Raw genomic sequence first — 22,122 nt, 5'->3', positions numbered from 1 at the left:
AAGCTGAGTTGAATCTGATGTTAAAGGGAGAAGAGATCAAGGTACCTGTCTAGGAAAGCAAATGGTATGATGAAACTGTAAATTGAAGGACATTATTCTGACAGCTGGATTGAAGCAAGAGAGAAATTAGCAGATGGGAAATCAGGGAAGAGACTGAATGAATGAAGGCCTAAAATTGTAATAGGGACTCTGGTAAAAGGAAGATCGAAGTTTTAGACACTGTATAGCATGAATTAACAGTATTTGATACATAAATCAGAAAATAAAAGGCAGTAAAACTAACAGCTTATATTTTTTTCAAGTTTTGAAAATGATGGAGACACAAGAACATATTTAAGGGATATAATTGGGAGACTTGAGTTTATCTGACATGCTGAGTGTGTAACTAAGCCATATTTCAAAAAGTAAATTACTTTTTTTAGGGAAAATAATCATTCAATAATAGAATGACTGGATTAAATTTTACTTTCAAAAACAATATTAAATAACATTTAATATGTACATGCAAAATTAATTTTAAAAAATACAGTTAGTACTAAAAATATTTTCTGCAACTTGTTCTAAAATTTGTGTTTTTTCTTGTTCTCTTATTTTATTTTTCAGCTCCATGTGGTGGCCATTTTTCAGCTCCCAGTGGATTGATTCTCTCACCAGGATGGCCAGGATACTATAAAGACTCTCTGAATTGTGAATGGGTGATTGAAGCTGAACCTGGACACTCTATCAAAATTACATTTGAAAGGTCTTTGCAAATATTTTTCTACTTAAAAAAAAATTGTCTAAAAGAATAGTTGAGATTCTGCATTTTACTTTCCATATTAATGTTTAATTTTATTACAGTAGTCAATTGTTGGACATTGAGTGTTTCAGAATGTTTGCCCCTTTTAGCCTTTCAGCCTATTTTCAAGTTAATTTTCTATTTCCTTAATGCTCTATCAGTATGAATGAAATGTGTAAGATGGACCTTTTTTGATTCATATATGTGCATACTACTGTGATATGAACCTATGACCTATAACTTAGTAAGTTTAGTCGTCCTATACTTTGAAGGGCCTGTGGATTCTGTTCTGCTAGATTCCGAAAGGCAAAGGTGCTGTAAACACACTTGAATTGATACCGTATTGCAGCCTAAGACATTTGCTTACACATACTACCTGTACCTATATACCTACACTTACAGGTCCTTCAGAAAAATGGCTACGTCAAATTAATGTAAATTAATGATTGGTCAGTCAAGTTTTTTTTTTCCTTAGGATAATTAGTATTACTGATCAAATAATCTATATCCAAAAAGATTATAATATTGACTATTAAAAATTTAAAAGAATGAATCTTCTGACTTGTGATTGGATCACTATTCTGAAATTCAAATAGAAATATCTATATAATTTTTCAATTATATTGTTGACCACTCTCATCTCCCAACCTTTTCTTAAAAAAAAAAAAGAACTCCTGTAAACATTATAGTAAACATATAAATATATATATAATTTCAGCAAAATTATGCTCTGATGATTGAATTTTATAAATAAAACATGATCTTTCCCTGATTAAAGAGTTCCTTCATTGAATTAATCTATTCATGCTAGTGTAAAAACTTGAGAGGAAAACAGATTCTATTTTGACAGATATAAAATATTAAACATTTTACATGAGGTCACTCTGCTTTATTATGACCTACACAACTTTACTATGACTATATTAGTTTGCTAGGGCTGCCATAACAGTGTAACAGACTGAGTGGCTTAAATAACAGAAATTTATTTCCTCATAGTTCTAAAGTCTAGAAGTCTGAGATCAAGGTGTCAACAGGGTTGTCTTCTGTGGTTTTAGTCATTGGCTAATAGATGGCTGTCCTTTTCCTGTGTCTTCACATAGTCTTCCCTCTTTGTGTGTTTGTTTCCTAATCTCTTATAAGGACACAAGTCATGTTGGGTTAGGGTCCACCCATATAATCTCATTTTACCTTAATTACCTCATTAAAAGACTTTCTCCAAATACAGTCACATTCTGAGGTACTAGGGAGTTAGGACTTCAACGTATAAATTTTAGGGGGACATGATTCAGCCCATAATAATAACCTACACATTAAGAAAATGGTTTTATTTAGAATAATTTGGCAGAGTTTTTGTTGTGATGTTAAAAACATATTCTTTATTCAGTGGTTGACATAGCCTGTGTTGCCATAGTAATTTTAGAGAAGCTTGAAAAGCATCTTATTTATTCAGAATCAAATCTTTGTCAGATAACATTTTTCCATTAATGTGGGACCCAAATTAACCAACCTTACTGTATTACACAGAATTCTACTTGGTTTGGAGTATACCATGTAATATAATATTACTGGATCATATCATTGAATAATTTAAAAACTTATACTGATTTGTGTCAATAAGACAGAGATTTATAATGTATTTTTAATTTGTTAAATTTAGAGTATCACATTTGAAGGATTAGCATATCTGTCAGGTTATCACAGTTGATCTCATATTTTTTAAAACTGCATGTATTATAGGTTTAAGTACATGATTTTAGTATTTCCAGTTTTGGACTTAACATTATTTTGTATCAGGAGTTATGATGTTAAGGTAATTAAAACATCTTATATTTGCATAATTCATAACATTTATATCCATATAATTCTCACTGATCATCATCCTTCAATATCTAAATAAAAAGTTGAGCCCCATCTCAGTTACAAAGGTAAGTCTAGGCCCTGTTTATATTTTCAGAGCTTTCCTGGGGATGCTTTTCTTCACTTCTGACTTTGAATTCCTGCTTTTAGAGTCATCTCTGTTGTGAGATCCAGAGGCTGCTACCCTTTCTCAACTCCTTAGTCTGCTCTTTATTTGGATCACTTGCCTTCATTCTCACAAAAACCTTAGAACAAGGGATAACCAAAGAGGATTATTGCACAATCCAGAATAATTTAAGATTAAATAAACCTTCACTGTCCTAAAATTTTCCTGGTAATTCCCATCACTGGAACGATTGCATCTCTCTCTCCAGTTCCCTCTCCTTAGCCCAGACCCTTCCCCATCTCTATCTAGTCGTTTCCCTATCAGGATCTTCAGCCCTCATTTCCCTACTCCCTAGTTGCCCACTCCAGTATGTAAAGGGTGAGTCTCAAAGTACCTGTTACTTAAGCAGAGCAATTTAGCTATTTGTTGGTCTGAGCTCCCAACTCGGTGATGGATGGGATGATAGGGATGAATTTTGCCTTTCTTTCCAAACATGCAGATTAAGATTTTTTTTCCCCTAAATCAGAAATCAGTTCTACCAAGAATTCACCCTTTCTCCACCTCCCATGACTCAAATTGTAGCCAACTTTAAATTTCAAAAAAAGTTATATTCAATTTAGAAGCATTACATAAGCATAAAATAATATGAGGAAATTGTGTTATTAACAAAGTGCATTATTGTATTAAAAAGCATTCCCTGTTTGAAAATGATAGTCATTAACCATCACTAAATAAATAACCTCTGATATCCTTCAGCCTTAGGTAGGCTATCTATTGATAGAATTGCCTACCTGAGAAGCAGTTAGATTGCAAAGCAATAGTTGTAATTCAGACCACCACACTTGTGAATTTTGATTTTCAACTTTTATTTGGAGTCACTATTTTCTCTGCCCAAAGTTCTTAATATGTATGGCCTATCTCTCCCAACGTGTAGTTACATGGGCCTCTTTGCTATCTTGTTTAGATACCATCAGAATTCTCCAAAGTGAATTAGTGTGCACTGTACAGGCAGTGCTCAAAGTCAGACCCTTCCAAATTTACCTTCCATGGGAAAAAATCTTTCCAGCCATTTTTTTTAAACATCTTTATTGGAGTATAATTGCTTTATGATGGTGTGTTAGTTTCTGCTGTATAACAAAGAAAATCAGCTATATGTATACATATATCCCCATATCCCCTCACGCTTGCAAATCCCTCCCACCCTCCCTATCCCACCCCTCTAGGTGATCACAAAGCACCAAGCTGATCTCCCTGTGCTATGTATCTGCTAATTCCCACTAGCTATCTATTTTACATTTGGTAGTGTATATATGTCAGTGCTACTTGCACAGTTCGTCCCAGGTTACGCTTCCCCTTTCCCGTGTCCTCAAGTCCATTTTCTGTGTTTATGTCTTTATTCCTGTCTTGCCCCTAGGTTCATGAGAAAAATTTCTTTTCTTTTTTGTTTTTTTTTTAGATTCCATATGTATGCGTTAGCATACGGTATTTGTTTTTCTCTTTCTGACTTACTTCACTCTGTATGACGTTATCTAGGTCCATCCACCTCACTACAAATAACTCTATTTTGTTTCTTTTTATGGCTGAGTAATATTCCATTGTATATATGTGCCATATCTTCTTTATCCATTCATCTGTTGATGGACACCTAGGTTGCTTCCATGTCCTGGCTATTGTAAATAGTGCTGCAATGAACATTGTGGTACATGACTCTTTTTGAATTATGATTTTCTCAGGGTATATGCCCAGTAGTGGGATTGCTAGGTCGTATGATAGCTATATTTCTAGCTTTTAAGTAACCTCCATACTGTTCTCCACAGCGTCTGTGACAATTGACATTCCTACCAACAGTGCAAGAGAGTTCCCTTTTCTCCACACCCTCTGCAGCATTTATTGTTTCTAGATTTTTTGATGATGGCCATTCTGACTGGTGTGAGATGATAGCTCATCGTAGTTTTGATTTGCATTTCTCTAATGATTAATGATGTTGAGCATTCTTTCATGTGTTTGTTGGCAATCTGTATATCTTCTTTGGAGAAATGTCTATTTAGGTCTTCTGCCCATTTTTGGATTGGGTTGTTTGTGTTTTTGCTGTTGAGCTGCATGAGCTGCTTGTAAATTTTGGAGATTAAGCCTTTGTCAGTTGCTTCATTTGCAAATATTTTCTCCCATTCTGAGGGTTGTCTTTTCTTCTTGTTTATGGTTTCCTTTATTGTGCAAAAGCTTTTAAGTTTCATTAGGTCCCATTTGTTTATTTTTGTTTTTATTTCCATTTCTCTAGGAGGTGGGACAAAAAGGATCTTGCAGTGATTTATGTGAAAGAGTGTTCTTCGTATGTTTTCCTCTAAGAGTTGTATAGTGTCTGCCCCTACATTTAGGTCTTTAATCTATTTCTGAGTTTATTTTTGTGTATGGTGTTAGGGAGTGTTCTAATTTCATTCTTTTACATGCAGGTGTCCAGTTTTCCCAGCACCACTTATTGAAGAGACTGTCTTTTCTCCATTGTATAGTCTTGCCTCCTTTATCAAAGATAAGGTGACCATATGTACATGGATTTATCTCTGGGCTTTCCTGTTTTGTTGATCTACATTTCTGTTTTTGTGCCAGTACCATCTGTCTTGATTACTGTAGCTTTGTAGTATAGTCTGAATTCAGGGAGTCTGATTCCTCCAACTCCGTTTTTCTTTCTCAGGATTGCTTTGGCTACTCAGGTCTTTTGTGTTTCCATACAAATTGTCAAATATTTTGTTCTAATTGTGTGAAAAATGCCATCGGTAGTTTGGTAGGAATTTCGTTGAATCTGTAGATTGCTTTGGGTTGTAGAGTCATTTTCACAGTGTTGATTCTTCCAGTCCAAGAACATGGTATATCTCTACATCTGTTTGTATAATCTTTAATTTCTTTCATCAGTGTCTTATAGTTTTATGCATATAGGTCTTTGGTCTCCTTAGGTAGGTTTATTCCTAGATACACTATTCTTTTTGTTGCAATGGTAAATGGGAGTGTTTCCTTAATTTCTCTTGCATATTTTTCATCATTAGTGTATAGGAATGCAAGAGATTTCTTTGCATTAATTTTGTATCCTGCTACTTTACCAAATTAATTGATTAGCTTTAGTAGTTTTCTGGTAGCATGTTTAGGATTCTGTATGTATAATATCATATCATCTGCAAACAGTGACAGTTTTACTTCTTCTTTCCTGATTTGGATTCCTTTTATTTCTTCTTCTTCTCTGATTGCTGTGGCTAAAACTTCCAAAACTATGTTGAATAATAGTGGTGAGAGTGGGCAACCTTGTCTTTGTTCCTGATTTTAAAGGAAACGGTTTCAGTTTTTCACCATTGAGAACGATGTTGGCTCTGGGTTTGTCATACAAGGCCTTTATTATGTTGAGGTAAGTTCCCTCTATGCCTACTTTCTGAAGAGTTTTTATCGTAAATGGGTGTTGAATTTTGTCAAAATATTTTTCCTGAATCTATTGAGATAATCATATCGTTTTTCTCCTTCAGTTTGTTAATATGGTTTATCACATTGATTGATTTGCATATATTGAAGAATCTTTGCATTCTTGGGATAAACCCCACTTGATCATGGTGTATGATCCTTTTAATGTGCTGTTCGATTCTGTTTGCTAGTATTTTGATGAGGATTTTTGCATCTATGTTCATCAGTGATATTGGTCTGTAGTTTTCTTTTTTTGTGATCTCTTTTTCTGGTTTTGGTATCAGGGTGATGGTGGCCTCATAGAATGAGTTTAGGGGTGTTCCTCCCTCTGCTATATTTTGGAAGAGGTTGAGAAGGATAGGTGTTATCTCTTCTCTAAATGTTTGATAGAATTCACATGCGAAGCCATCTTGTCCTGGTCTTTTGTTTGTTGGAACGTTTTTAATCACAGTCTCAATTTCAGTGCTTCTGATTCATCTGTTTATATTTTCTGTTTCTTCCTGGTTTAGTCTCAGAAGGTTGTTCTTTTCTAAGAATGTGTCCATTTCTTCCAGGTTGTCATTTTATTGGCATAGAGTTACTTGTAGTAATCCTTATGATTCTTTGTATTTCTGCATTGTCAGTTGTTAGTTCTTCTTTTTCATTTCTAATTCTATTGATTTGAGTCTTCTCCCTATTTTTCTTCATGAGCCTGGCTAATGGTTTATCAGTTTTGCTTATCTTCTCAAAGAACCAGCTTTTAGTTTTATTGATCTTTGCTACTGTTTCCTTCATTTCTTCTTCATTTATTTTTGATCTGATCTTTATGATTTCTTTCCTTCTGCTAACTTTGTGGGTTTTTTGTTATTTTTATAACTGCTTTAGGTGTAAGGTTAGGTTGTTTATTTTTTTTGATTCTTGAGGTAGGATTGCATTGCTATAAGCTTCCCTCTTAGAACTGCTTTTGCTGAGTCCCATAGGTTTGGGGACATCGTGTTTTTATTGTCATTTGTTTCTAGGTAGGTTTGATATCCTCTTTGATTTCATCAGTGATCTCTTGGTAATTTAGTAGTGTATTGTTTAGCCACCACGTGTTTGTATTTTTTACAGTTTTTTTCCTATAATTGATATCTAGCTTCATAGCATTGTGGTCAGAAAAGATACTTGATACGATTTCAATTTTCTTAAATTTACCAAGGCCTGATTTGTGATCCTATATATGCTCTCGGGCTTCCCTGGTGGCGCCGTGGTTGAGAGTCCACCTGCCGATGCAGGGGACACGGGTTTGTGCCCCAGTCCGGGAAGATCCCACATGCTGCAGAACGGCTGGGCCCGTGAGCCATGGCCGCTTATCCTGCGTGTCTGGAGCCTGTGCTCCACAATGGGAGAGGCCACACAGTGAGAGGCCCGTGTACAGCAAAAAAAAAAAAAAAAAAAATATATATATATATATATATATATGTATGTATGTATGTATGTATGTATGTATATATGCTCTCTCCTGGGGAATGTTCCATGAGCACTTGACAAGAAAGTGTATTCTGTTGTTTTTGGATGGAATGTCCTATAAATATCAGTTAAGTACACCTTGTTTAATGTGTCATTTAAAGCTTGTGTTTCCTTATCTATTTTCATTTTGGTTGATACCTCCATTAGTGAAAGTGGGATGTTAAAGTCCCCTACTATTATTGTGTTACTGTCCATTTCCCTTTTTATGGCTGTTAGCATTTGCCTTATGTATTGAGGTGCTTCTATATTGGGTGCATAAATATTTACAATTGTTATATCTTCTTCCTGGATTGATCCCTTGATCATTATGTACTGTCCTTTTTTGTCTCTCGTAATAGTCTTTATTTTAAAGTCTATTTTGTCTGATGTGAGAATTGCTACTCCAGCTTTCCTTTGATTTCCATTTGCATGGAATATCTTCTTCCATCCCCTCACTTTCAGTCTGAATGTGTCCCTAGGTCAGAAATGGGTCTCTTGTAGACAGCATATATTCAGGTATTTTTTTTTTTTTGTATCCATTCATGGAGTCTATGTCTCTAGTTGGAGCATTTAATCCATTTACATTTAAGGTAGTGATTGATATGTATGTTCTTATTACCATTTTTTAAATTGTTTTGGGTTTGTTTTTGTAGGTCTTTTCCTTCTCTTGTGTTTCCTGCCTGGAAAAGTTCCTTTAGCATTTGTTTTAAAGCTGGTTTGGTGGTGCTGAATTCTCTTAACTTTTACTTGTCTGTAAAGGTTTTAATTTCTGCATCAAATCTGAATGAGATCCTTGCTGGGTAGAGTAATCTTGGTTGTAGATTTTTCCCTTTCATCACTTTCAGTATATCCTGTCACTCCCTTCTGGCTTGCAGAGTTTCTGCTGAAAGATCAGCTGTTAACCTTATGGGGATTCCCTTGTATGTTATTTGTTGCTTTTCCCTTGCTGCTTTTAATATTGTTTCTTTGTATTTAATTTTTGATAGTTGATTACTATGTGTCTCCGCATGTTTCACCTTGGATTTATCCTATATGGGACTTTCTGCACTTCCTGCCTTGATTGACTATTTCCTTTCCCATATTAGGGAAGTTTTCAACTATAATCTCTTCAAATATTTTCTCAGTCCCTTTCTTTTTCTCTTCTCCTGGGACCCCTATAATTACAATCTTGGTACGTTTAATGCTGTCCCAGAGGTCTCTGATACTATCCTCAATTCTTTTCAATCTTTTCTTAATTTCCACTATTTTATCTTCCAGATCACTTATCCATTCTTCTGCCTCAGTTGTTCTACTATTGATACCTTCTAGAGAATTTTTAATTTCATTTATTGTGTTGTTCATCATTATTTGTTTGCTCTTTAGCTCTTCTATATCCTTATTAAACATTTCTTGTATTTTCTCCATTCTATTTCCAAGATTTTGGATCATCTTTACTCTCATTACTCTGAATTCTTTTTCAAGTAGACTGCCTATTTCCTATTCATTTTTTTGGTCTCGTGGGTTTTTATCTTGCTCCTTAATGTACTGCATAGTCCTCTGTCTTCCCATTTTTCTTAACTTACTGTATTTGGGGTCTCCTTTTCGCAGGCTGCAGGTTTGTAGTTCCTGTTGTTTTTGGTGTCTGCCCACTGTGGGTATGTTTGATTCAGTGGGTTGTGTAGGCTTCCTGGTGGAGGGAACTGGTGCCTGTGTTCTGTTGGATGAGGCTGGAGTTTGTTTTTCTGGTGGGCAGGACCACATCCAGTGGTGTGTTTTGGTGTGCCTGTGAACTTAGTATGATTTTAGGCAGCCTTTCTGCTAATGGGTGGGGTTGTGTTCCTGTCTTGCTAGTCGTTTGGCATGGGGTGTCCAGTGCTGGAGCTTGCTGGCCACTGGGTGGAGCTGGATCTTAGCATTGAGACAGAGATCTCTTGGGAGAGCTCTCGCCAATTTATTTTACTTGGGACCAAAGGGTCTCTTGTGGTCCAATGTCCTGAACTCGGCTCTCCCACCTCAGAGCTTCAGGCCTGACACCCAGCTGGAACACCAAGACCCTGTCAGCCACACAACTCAGTCTGCCGTCCTGTCATGAAGTCACCTGAGGTCCAGGCGTCCTGTCAATGTCTCCTCTCCTTGGGTCCCAGAGACACCTTAGGGGCCGCCTCCTGTCAGGGGCTTCCAGGTCAGGTGCAGTCGCCTGAGGGCTGGGCGTCGTATCTGAGTCATGCAGGACAGGACGCTGAGCACTAGTCTTCTCTGCACCAGAGTGTAGCGTTGGGGGCTTCAGCTGGCGTCTGCGGCCCAGGTTACTGCTTCCACCCAGGTTTACATGTGGGCCTCAGGTTTACAACTTCAGGATTCTCCAAACTTTTTTATTTTCCTCTGTGCTCAGTCTAGTTCCACTTGGTCATAGGGGGCTGCGTTCAGAGGCCTCGCCCCCTGCACTTAAGACCAGAGTTTCTCGTGGGCACAAAAGCATTTCTTTCCAGTTCTTGAAGATTGGCTCTATTAGGTCACTCTTCTGATTCTCAGCAAGGCTACTCACTGCTCCAGTAGACAGCTCATTCCAGCCATTTTTATGAGATGCAATGCTAGAGAGAAAAACCTTTTAATCTCTATGCATATGGTTTACCTAGTACTTTTTTCTCTGCCACTTTCTTATTCTCTTATCTGTTTCCTGAGACACAGATCTTTTAAATTAGGCTGGAAGCAAGAGAGTCAAATTGAAAAGTGATTTTCACTGTTAGGGTTTGTGCAGAGCAACAGAAAACAGTTCTGTACATTGAACCATAACAGGCCTGGGGTGAGAAATGATTCTCAGAATCCAAAGATTTTGGCTTCTCCCATTAGCATCACTGAATAGGACTTGTCAACTGTGCCTCTTTTCTTAATCCCTAAATTACGTGCTCAAATATATTACAAATCTCCTAGCTCCTTCACTTCCTTGATACCAATAATTTTTTTTTCAGCTGTTCCTTGTTAATTAGGCCAAACACTGGAAGAATCAAGAGTTAGAATGCTTTATGTATTTATTGATGGTATTTTCACTAACTTAGACAAGGCACAACTGTTTCAGTATATTTCTTTTGAATCATACTTTCTGTAACTAAGATAAATAAAGTCCCAAATTCTTTTAAATGTTCTAAACAGAAATGTTTGTTTGGGGGTTTGAATCCTCCATCTGCCCTTCACACACACACAAGCCCATAAGATTCTTGAGTTTGAGCTACTTGAAGGGAAAATTATTTAAAAATCTTCCATTTCTTTTTTATCTAAAGACCCTTAAGCGTGTGAGATATTGCTTTAGGGCTGCCCATACTCTATGTGCTCTGTCAGAAACTGTTTTGTTTAAAGTAATTCACATTTAAAAACAGCTGTTATGTGGTTAGAAGTAGCTCTGTAGCAAAACAATGAGCAACAATGTTCATCAAGTTAAAAATTATAAATGAGAATTTTATCCATTAGATGGTATCATAAAATAGTCACTTTGAAATCAGAAATATGTACATCTAACACCTCCTTATTTAGTGACCTTATAATATCTTGGTGCTTTATTTCCCCCTTAAGATTGTTTTGAGAAAAAGATATCATCTTTAAAGTATCCATCAAGAATTATGTTCTTAAAAAAACTAGTTCCCTTCTGATTTCCAGCCGAGCTCTTATAAGGACACTGGTTGCGAACTCTTTAATAGTTCCTCTCATCCTGAGAATATTTTTTTATAGAAGTTATTTCCAAATAATGGATTGTATTTATTGCAGAGTAACATCATTTGCTTTCTACTATTCATGAATAACCTAAATTAATTAGGTTGAAAATGAAATTTAAAAAATTAGATAATATAATTAAGGTGGCCACATAGCTATTTTGCAGGGTTTTTTTATATTCTTAAATGTCATGATTGCTTAGAATTAATCTACAGAAAAAAACCCACTAAAAAGTTACAAATATATTAGCCATTAGTTGGCTTCTTGAGATTATCTCAAGTAGCTTAAGTCAATAAAATCTTAAGAATTACAATTTCCTATCAAATGCACAACAAAATAACAGCACCACCAACGGACATTTGTGTTTTCATTGTTTATCTCTTAACATAGCCAAATTGTTGTCTTATTCTCAGATTTACAGAGGAATTTTTGCTTTGTTTCTTCCCTCACTTCTTAAAGTTTCTCATTATATGGCAGCTCCTAACTGAATTCATTTTACTAGTAATAATCCTAAACCTGTCTTTCTAGTCACTTTCCTGTCCTTATCTCCTTGTCCACAAGCTATCAGTATCAGTCTTCCTGAGCGCAGCTTTTAAAATGAGAACTATTTCAGTTTAGTCAGAATGGTTTTGAATTACACAAAGAACATTTTAAAAGACACCAGAAATTGAGTAAGAATAGATTCAATTTCATTTTTAATATCATCTAGTGGCTCCATAACATTCGTTTATGATAAACAATAATGTCATAAACAAATGAACACTAGATTGAGGCAATTCATGAGAAATTTGTACAACTATCTTAAAATACAAAGTGAAAGAGATTCAAATTATTGTGTAACTCTAGTCCATTTCCCCTGTTATTATAATGTATTTTTATTGTTCCTTGAGACAAATCTGTGATGATTTTCTTTTCAAAGATTCACTCCTACTGAACAGTGTTCTCTGTATCACCATTTAATGTTTCTATTCTATTAAGAATTAAGTCTCTTTATGTTTCAGTTCAAAGTAATCCCTGACTCTTCTGTGCACTTTAATTTGGTTGTTATCAACTGACTAGCTATCAAAGTGAAACTCCAATTTCAATACTACAATAGGGGGGAGATTGGTTCAAGATAGCAGAGAAGGATGTGCTCTCACTCCCTCTTATAAGAACACCAGAATCACAACTAACTGCTGAACAATAATCAACAGGAAGACACTGGAACTCACCAAAAAAGATACCCCACATCCAAACAGAGGAGAAGCCACAATGAGACAGTAGGAGGGGCACAATCACAATAAAATCAAATCCCATAACTGCTGGGTGGGTGCCTCACAAACTGGAGAACACTTATACCACAGAAGTCCATCCACTGGAGTGAAAGTTCTGAGCCCCACATCAGGCTTCCCAATCTAGGGATCCAGCAATGGGAGGAGGAATTCCTAGAGTATCAGACTTTGAAGGCTAGCAGGAATTGATTGCAGGACTTCAACAGGACTGGGGGAAACACAGACTCCATTCTTGGAGGGCACATACAAAGTAGTGTGCTCATCAGGACCCAGGGGAAGGAACAGTGACGCCATAGGAGACTGAACCAGACCTACTTGCTAGTGTTGGAGGGTCTCCTGCAGGCATGGGGGCTGGCTGTGTGTCACCATGAGAGCAAGGACACTGGCAGGAGAAGTTCTGGGAAGTACTCTTTGGCGTGAGCCCTCCCAGAGTCTGCCATTAGCCCCAACAAAGAGCCCGGTTAGGCTCCAGTGTTGGGTCACCTCAGACCAAACAACCAACAGGGAGGGAACCCAGCCCCATTCATCAGCAGACAAGTAGATTAAAGTTTTACTGAGCTCTGCCCACCAAAGCAACAGCCAGCTCTACCCACCACCAGTCCCTCCCATCGGGAAACTTGCACAAGCCTCTTAGATAACCTCATCCACCAGAGGGCAGCCAGCAGAAGCAAGAAGATCTAGAATCCTGCAGCCTGTGGAACAAAACCTACATTCACAGAAAGACAGACAATATGAAAAGGCAGAGGGCTACATACCAGGTGAAGGAACAAGGTAAAACCCTAGAAAAACAACTAAATGCAGTGGAGATAGGCAACCTTCCAGAAAAAGAATTCAGAATAATGATACTGAAGATGATCCAGGAAAGAGAATGGAGGCAAATATCGAGAAGATGCAAGAAATGTTTAACAAAGATCTAGAAGAATTAAAGAACAAACAAACAGAGATGAACAACACAATAACTGAAATGAAAAATACATGAGAAGGAATCAATAGCAGAATAACTGAGGCAGAAGAACGGATAAGTGACCTGGAAGACAGAATGGTGGAATTCACTGCTGTGGAACAGAATAAAGAAAAAAGAATGAAAAGAAATGAAGAGAGCCTCAGACACCTCTGGGACAACATTAAACACAACAGCATTCACATTAAAGGGGTCCCAGAAAGAGAAGAAAGGACCAGAGAAAATACTTGAAGAGATTATAGTCGAAAACTTCCCTAACATGGGAAAGGAAATAGCCACCCAAGTCCAGGAAGTGCAGAGAGTCCCATACAGGATAAACCCAAGGAGAAACATGCTGAGACACATAGTAATCAAATTGGCAGAAATTAAAGACAAAGAAAAATTATTGAAAACAACAAGGGAAAAAATGACAAATAACATACAAGGGAACTCCCATAAGGTTTACACCTGATTTCTCAGCAGAAACTCTACAAGCCAGATGGGAGTGGCATGATGTACTTAAAGTGATGAAAGGGAAGAACCTTCAACCAAGATTACTCTACCCAGCAAGGATCGCATTCAGATTCAACAGAGAAATCAAAAGCTTTACAGACAAGCAAAAGCTAAGAGAATTCAACACCACCAAATGAGCTCTAAAACAAATGCTAAAGGAACTTCTCTAAGTGGGAAACACAAGAAAAGAAAAGGACCTAAAAAAAAACCCAAAACAATTAAGTAAATGGTAATAGGAACATACACATCAAGAATTACCTTAAACGTGAATGGATTAAATGCTCCAACCAAAAGACACAGGCTTGCTGAATGGATACAAAAACAAGACCCATTAATATGCTGTCTACAATAGACCCACTTCAGACCTAGGGACACATTCAGACTGAAAGTGAGGGGATGGAAAAAGATATTCCATGCAAATGGAAATCCAAAGAAAGCTGGAGTAGCAAGACTCATATCAGTTAAAATAGACTTTAAAATAAAGAATGTTACAAGAGACAAGGAAGGACATTACATAATGATCAATGTGTCAATCCAAGAAGATATAAAAATTATAAATATATATGCACCGAACATAAGAGCACCTCAATACATAAGGCAACTGCTGACAGCTATAAAAGAGGAGATCGACAGTAACACAATAATAGTGGGGGATTTTAATACCTCACTTACACCAATGGAAAGGTCATCCAAGCAGAAAATTGAGAAGGAAACACAAGGGCTTCCCTGGTGGCCCAGTGGTTGAGAGTCCGCCTGCCGATGCAGGGGACACGGTTTCGTGCCCCGGTCCGGGAAGATCCCACATGCTGTGGAGAGGCTGGGCCCGTGAGCCATGGCCGCTGAGCCTGGGCATCCAGAGCCTGTGCTCCGCAATGGGAGAGGCCACAACAGTGAGAAGCCCGCGAACTGCGAAACAAAAAAAAAAGGAAACACAGGCTTTAAATGACACAATAGACCAGATAGATTTAATTGATATTTATAGGAAATTCCATCCAAAAACAGCATATTACACTTTCTTCTCAAGTGTGCATGGAACATTCTCCAGCATAGATCACATCTTGTGTCACAAATAAACCCTCAGTAAATTTAAGAAAATTGAAATCATATCAAGCATCTTTTCTGACCACAACGCTATGAGATTAGAAATAAATTACAGGAAAAAAACGTTAAAAGCACAAACACATGGAGGCTAAACAATACATTACTAAATAACCAGGAGATCACTGAAGAAATCAAAGAGGAAATCAAAAAATACCTAGAGACAAATGACAATGAAAACACATCAATACAAAACCTATGAGATGCAGCAAAAGCAGTTCTAAGAGGGAAGTTTATAGCCATACAAGCCTACCTCAAAAAATAAGAAAAATCGCAAATAAACAATTAACATTACACCTAAAGGAACCAGAGAAAGAAGAACAAAGAAAATCCAAAGTTAGCAGAAGGAAAGAAATCATCAGTTTCAGAGCAGAAATAAATGAAATAGAAGCAAAAATACAATAGCAAAGATCAATAAAACTAAAACATGGTTCTTTGAGAAGATAAACAAAACTGATAAACCCATAGCCAGACTCATCAAGAAAAAGAGGGAGAGGACTCAAATTAATAAAATTAGAAATGAAAAAGGAGAAATCACAACTGACATGCAGAAATATAAAAGATTATAAGAGATTACTACAAGCAACTCTGTGCCAATAAAATGGACAACGTGGAAGAAATGGACAAGTTCTTAGAAATGTATAACCTTCCAAGACTGAACCAGGAAGGAATAGAAAATATGAACAGACCAATCACAAGCACTGAAATTGAAACTGTGATTCAAAATGTTCCAACAAACAAAAGTCCAGGACCAGATGGCTTCACAGGTGAATTCTATCAATCATTTAGACAAGAGCTAACACCTAGCCTTCTCAAACTCTTCCAAAAAATTGCAGAGGAAGGAATACTCCCAAACTCATTCTGTGAGTCCACCATCACCCTGGTAACAAAACAAGACATAGATACTACAAAAAAAGAAAATTACAAACCAGTATGACTGATGAATATAGGTGCAATAATCCTCAACAAAATACTAGCAAACAGAATCCAACAAGACATTAAAAGGATCATACACCATGATCAATTGGGATTCATTTCAATATATGCAAATCAATCAATGTGATACACCATATTAACAAATTGAAGAAGAAAAACCACATGATCATCTCAATAGATGCAGAAAAAGCTTTTGACAAAATTCAACACCCATTGATGATAAAAAACTCTCCAGAAAGTGGGCATATAGGGAACCTACCTCAATATAATAAAGGCAATATATGACAAACCCACAGCAAACATCATTCTAAATTGTGAAAAACTGAAAACATTTCCTCTAAGATCAGGAACAAGACAAGGATGTCCACTCTCACCACTATTATTCAACATTGTTTTGGAGGTCCAAGCCACGGCAATCAGAGAAGAAAAAGAAATAAAAGGAATCCAAATTGGAAAAGGAGAAGTAAAACTGTCACCGTTTGCAGATGACATGATGATACTATACATAGAGAATGCTAAAGATGCCACCAGAAAACTACTAGAGGTAATCAATGAATGTGGTAAAGTTACAGGATACAAAATTAATGCATAGAATTCTCTTGCATTCCTATACACTATGGATGAAAAATATGAAAGAGAAATTAAGACAACACTCCCATTTACCATTGCAACAAAAAGAATAAAATACCTAGGAATCTACGTAAGGAGACAAAAGACCTATATGCATAAAACTATAAGACACTGATGAAAGAAATTAAAGATTATACAAACAGATGTAGAGATATACCATGTTCTTGTATTGGAAGAATCAATTTTGTGAAAATGACTATACTACCCAAAGCAATCTACAGATTCAATGCAATCTCTATCAAATTACCAATGGCATTTTTCACAAAACTAGAACAAACAATCTTAAAATTTGTATGGAGACACAGAAGACCCTGAATAGCCAAAGCAGTCTTGAGGGGAAAAAATGGAGCTGGAACAATGAGACTCGCTGACTTCAGACTATACTACAAAGCTACAGTAATCAAGACAATATGTTACTGGCACAAAAACAGAAATATAAATCAATGGAACAGGACAGAAAGCCCAGAGATAAACCCACGCACCTATGGTAAACTAATCTATGACAAAGGAGGCAGGTATATACAATGGAGAAAAGACAGTCTCTTCAATAATTGGTGCTGGGAAAATTGGACAGCTACATGTAAAAGAATGAAATTAGAACACTCCTTTACACCATACACACAGTAAACTCAAAATGGATTAGAGACCTAAATGTAAGACCAGACACTAAAACTCTTAGAGGAAAACATAGGCAGAATACTCTTTGACATAAATCACAGCAAGATCTTTTTTGATCTACCTGGTAGAGTAATGGAAATAAAAACAAAAATAAACAAATGGGACCTAATGAAACTTAAAAGCTTTTGCAAAGCAAAGGAAACTGCAAACAAGACAAAAAGACAACCTTCAGAATGGGAGAAAATGTTTACAGACTAATCAGCGGACAAAGGATTAATCTCCAAAATATATAAGCAGCTCATGCAGCTCAACATTAAAAAAAAAAAAAAAAGAACCCAATCAGAAAATGGGCAGAAGACATAAATAGACATTTCTACAAAGGGGATATACAGATGGCCAAGAAGCACATGAAAAGCTGTTCAACATCACTAGTTATTAGAGAAATGCAAATCAAAACTACAATGAGGTATCACCTCACACCAGTTAGAATGAGCATCATCAGAAAACCTACAAGCAAGAAATGCTGGAGAGGGTGTGAGAAAAGGGAACCCTCTTGCACTGTTGGTGGGATTGTAAATTGACACAGCCACTATGGAGAACAGTATGGACGTTCCTTAAAAAACTAAAAATAGAATTACCATATGACCCAACCATCCCACTCCTGGACATATACCCAGTGAAAACCGTAATTCAAAAAGACACATGCACCCCAATGTTCATTGCTTCGCTATTTACAATAGCCAGATCATGGAATCAACCTAAATGCCCATCGACAGACGAATGGATTAAAAAGTTGTGGTACATATATACAATGGAATATTACTCAGCCATAAAAAGGAACGAACTTGGGTCATTTGTAGAGACGTGTATGAATCTAGAGACTGTCATACAGAATGAAGTAAGTTGGAAAGAGTAAAACAAATACCGCATATTAGCACATATATGTGGAGCCTAGAAAAATGGTACAGATGAACCAGTTTGCAGGGCAGAAATAGAGACACAGATGTAGAGAACAAACGTGTGGACACCAAGGGGGGAAGTGGTGGGGGGTGGTGGTGGTGGTGTAATTAATTGGGCGATTGGGATTGACATGTATACACTACGTATAAAATGGATGACTAATAGGAACCTGCTGTATAAAAGTTAAAAAAAAACTCCTAGGGCTTCCCTGGTGGCTCAGTGATTGAGAGTCTGCCTGCCGATGCAGGGGACAGGGCTTCGTGCCCCGGTCTGGGAGGATCCCACATACCGTGGAGCAGCTGGGCCTGTGAGCCATGGCCGCTGAGCCTGCGCGTCTGGAGCCTGTGCTCCGCAACGGGAGAGGCCACAACAGTGAGAGGCCTGCGGACAGCAAAAAAAAAAAAAAAAAACTCCTAAAAAAAAAATATTTTGTATATATATTGTAGTATATATATATATATATATATATATATATATACACACTACAATAGACTGACTACCAAACAATCAAATAATGGATTCACAATGCGTAATTGCCTGATCATTTTTTTAAAGGAAATAGTGTATTATACATTTACTACTCTAAATCATATTATTGGAAAAGTTATTTTTAGACAAATACAATATATTCCAGGTTGCAAAATAAAGAGTAAGATAAACTTATGAAATCCATTCATTTTACTAAGTCTTGCTTAATAGGATGTAACAGTGGTACAAATCTAAAAATATTTCATTTGTCTTTCTTAAATAGCATTAAATTATACATTTTGACTACTTTTGTGCCATGTTTATATTCATATTGGAGATTTTATAATGAAATAAAGTTTCTAATTTTTAAATGTTTCTTTCAATTTTTTTTACCAGGTTTTGAGTTTTATTTGTTTTAGTTTTATTTTTCTGAGGAATAATGTAGTTTAATCTTGTAATACTGGAAAAGACTGGTAGGTATGATAAAGTTATTATCTGAAAATTGGTGGACCTTTCAAGTTATAATTATTTTTAAAAGTGTACTGAATATAACTAGTTGCCAAAAAATGTGTTGGAAGATATATTCTAAAAGGGTGAAAATGCATGGTTAGCACTGAAGTATCCAAGCATACTGAGTGCTTTTTTGATAAAGTTGGTAACAGCCCTAGAGAAAAGAAAGTATTGTTTTCTTTAAAATACATTCATTCTTTCATTTATCCAATAAGTACTTACTGAGTGTCTACTATATGCAAAACATCAACAAAAACAGAAACTGTCTGAACTCATGGAGCTTATAGACTCTTAACGGAGACAGCTGTCAAACAAGCAAACAACTGTGATTAGTGTCACAAAAGGCACAATAAATTGTGGCAATATAGTAAAACTAACCTACATTGTGAGGTCAGGGAAGGGCTTCCTGTGGACCAATTTAAGCTGAAAGCTGAAATATGTATAGGAAAACCTTGGTGAAGGCAGGAATAGAATGTTCTGGGCTGCAGTTTCATTATGGGAAGTGAGTAAGATGCTCAACTATTCATGATTCCACGTAAATGTTTTTCCCCCAACTAAGATTTCTGATCCAGATTCAGACTGTTGTATACTCTTGAAGTGCAAGGAAGGAATGCAAAATTTTATTTTATTATGAATATGTTATACATGTTAAAAGTAGCTCTGTGTTGAATACAATTTATAAAACAATTGTATCTTTTAAAAAATTGAAAACAATAGCAGCAACAACAGCCAAAAATCTAAATAAATATTGTATAAAAAATGTAATGGCCAAAAGAGATTTATCAAAAATAAAACAACTATATGAAGCAGAGGTCAGATTTGAAGTATACTGTTAAGATGAAATTCTGATGATCTGATTGAAGATAAATAAGTACACTGTTAAGATGAAATTCTGATGATCTAATTGAAGATTGAAAATAAATACATAGTTTTCCATAGAAATGAGGAAAGCAAAAGAAAGATGACTCCAAAAACATGCTTGGTTAATGAAAAGGCTATTTATTTACTGAAGATAATCTGTAACATTTGAAAGAAATCTTACTTGCGAACAACAAGTATGTATTCATACTTTTTAAATGAAAATTGTCCATAGGAATAAGAGCTTATAACTTTGGTATTCTTAAATGGTGGGGCCTTAAATGATATATAAGATATTAGAAAAGCTTAAGAAAATTGTATATAAAGCTGGTAAAAATTATAAATAATAAGTTAAATAGCAATCTAAAGTGTTATTTTCCTATACAGTGTTATTCTAATAAATATATTTTCACATATGTCTCTTAACCGTAGATTTCAGACTGAACTGAATTATGACGTTCTGGAAGTTCATGATGGGCCAAATCTTCTGTCACCCTTGCTTGGATCTTACAATGGCACACAGGTGCCCCAGTTTCTATTTAGTAGCAGTAATTTTATATACCTTCTATTTACAACAGACAATAGCCGTTCTAATAATGGTTTCAAGATTCATTATGAAAGTAAGTAATGCCAACATGTTTTTTGATCTCGTTACTCTGTTTTCCATACTTTTGGTATTACCATTGTATCATTAAGAGAACTAGGAGATTTATTAAAGAAAAGAAGATCAAAGCTTTCCTTGACCTATGAGAATGCTAATAGGTTACAAGGTGTGTGTTTTAGTAAATCCTGTATTAGATTTTTTCCAACAATATCTATGTAATATCATTATGAAGGGAAATACTAAGGAAACGTCAGAAATAGCAAATAAAAAAATCTTTAAAAATGAGTTCATGTAATCGTTATTTGTGCTGAAAAGCCAACAATAGGCAGTAAATGGCAGTCTAAGATGTATATGAACATTGACAAATTCTTTTAGCATTTACTTCATAAATTCAATCATACTTTTATATTTTATTCATACTCATTGCATACATTTCCATTAAAAATATTCAATTTTATTATTTTGTATGAAGTATTGAAAATTATATTAACAGTGAAAAGTAAAACACATACTCATATATATGCAGCTATGGCTAACATAACTAGCCAAAGGCTATATATTAAAACAGGCTCTAATTCACAGTGTTGGAATCAGTTTAGAATAATTTCACTTAAAATACTTTTTGTTTAAGAAGTCTAAAATATGTCTGATTTTTTTTAAAACTTGATGCTGGTATATGCATAGAAACGAGTCTCTGTTTTGTTTATAAACATCTGACATATTTAAATAAATGTGGTTGTATTGTATATGATGTATGGTTGCATACATATATATAAACTCACATATGCACACATTTTCATCTAAAAATACATTGCCATATATCTTGTCATGAAAAACAGTTTTGGTGAATGTATCTAACAGTACATTTAAGATTACTGCAAGATATCTTTATATCAGTTTCAGATAGATATTATATCACTTCTTTTTATATTCAAGTCTCCTATGCCCACTTCCCCCTCAGGAGAAAATTTCAGCATTTAAAATTTGTAACTTTATATCCCATGTAGGGTGTCTCTCTTCAGTAAATCTGGTTGGGTGCATGGGTTTTAAAATCATTAATATATATTTATAGCTATTTTCTTTTTAACCTTATCCACAATATTATTTAATTATATTAACTTCCCTTTATTTAGAGCTTTGTGGCATGGAAGTATATTTCCTAAACTTTATTGTAAAATGCAATGAGAGGATTAACACATGCTTGGGAATTCAAATGAATTTAAAGGACTTTAATTGAGATCTTTAGCATTTATTAGTTAAAGCTGAGTCAGAGTAGTCATTTTTTTAAAAAATCTATTTCAAAATTAATTTTCACTAACAATTAATTTGTATCAATATGCTAGAATGGGCAGACACCTTTTTCGTTTTGTCCATTGTTCTATC

General features: G+C 35.6%; 1 protein-coding gene across 3 annotated transcripts in view; it reads left to right on the top strand.

The window, feature by feature from the left end:
* The window catches only part of CSMD3 (CUB and Sushi multiple domains 3), a gene marked incomplete at both ends in the record, with an annotated part of 1,083,475 nt that overhangs the window by 667,726 nt on the left and 393,627 nt on the right, over positions 1-22,122 (top strand). For all 3 annotated transcript variants that reach the window (XM_082858355.1, XM_082858354.1, XM_082858353.1), the window contains 2 exons: positions 604-742; positions 20,568-20,755. In XM_082858355.1, the coding sequence (XP_082714481.1) occupies positions 604-742; positions 20,568-20,755 (327 nt within the window). The remainder of the gene's footprint in view (positions 1-603; positions 743-20,567; positions 20,756-22,122) is intronic.

This window comes from Leucopleurus acutus (assembly GCF_964270905.1).
Source record: "Leucopleurus acutus genome assembly, chromosome: 17".
NCBI classification, from domain to species: domain Eukaryota; kingdom Metazoa; phylum Chordata; class Mammalia; order Artiodactyla; family Delphinidae; genus Leucopleurus; species Leucopleurus acutus.
The sequence above is the reverse complement of the archived record's forward strand: the minus strand, read 5'-3'. Positions and strand labels throughout refer to the sequence as shown.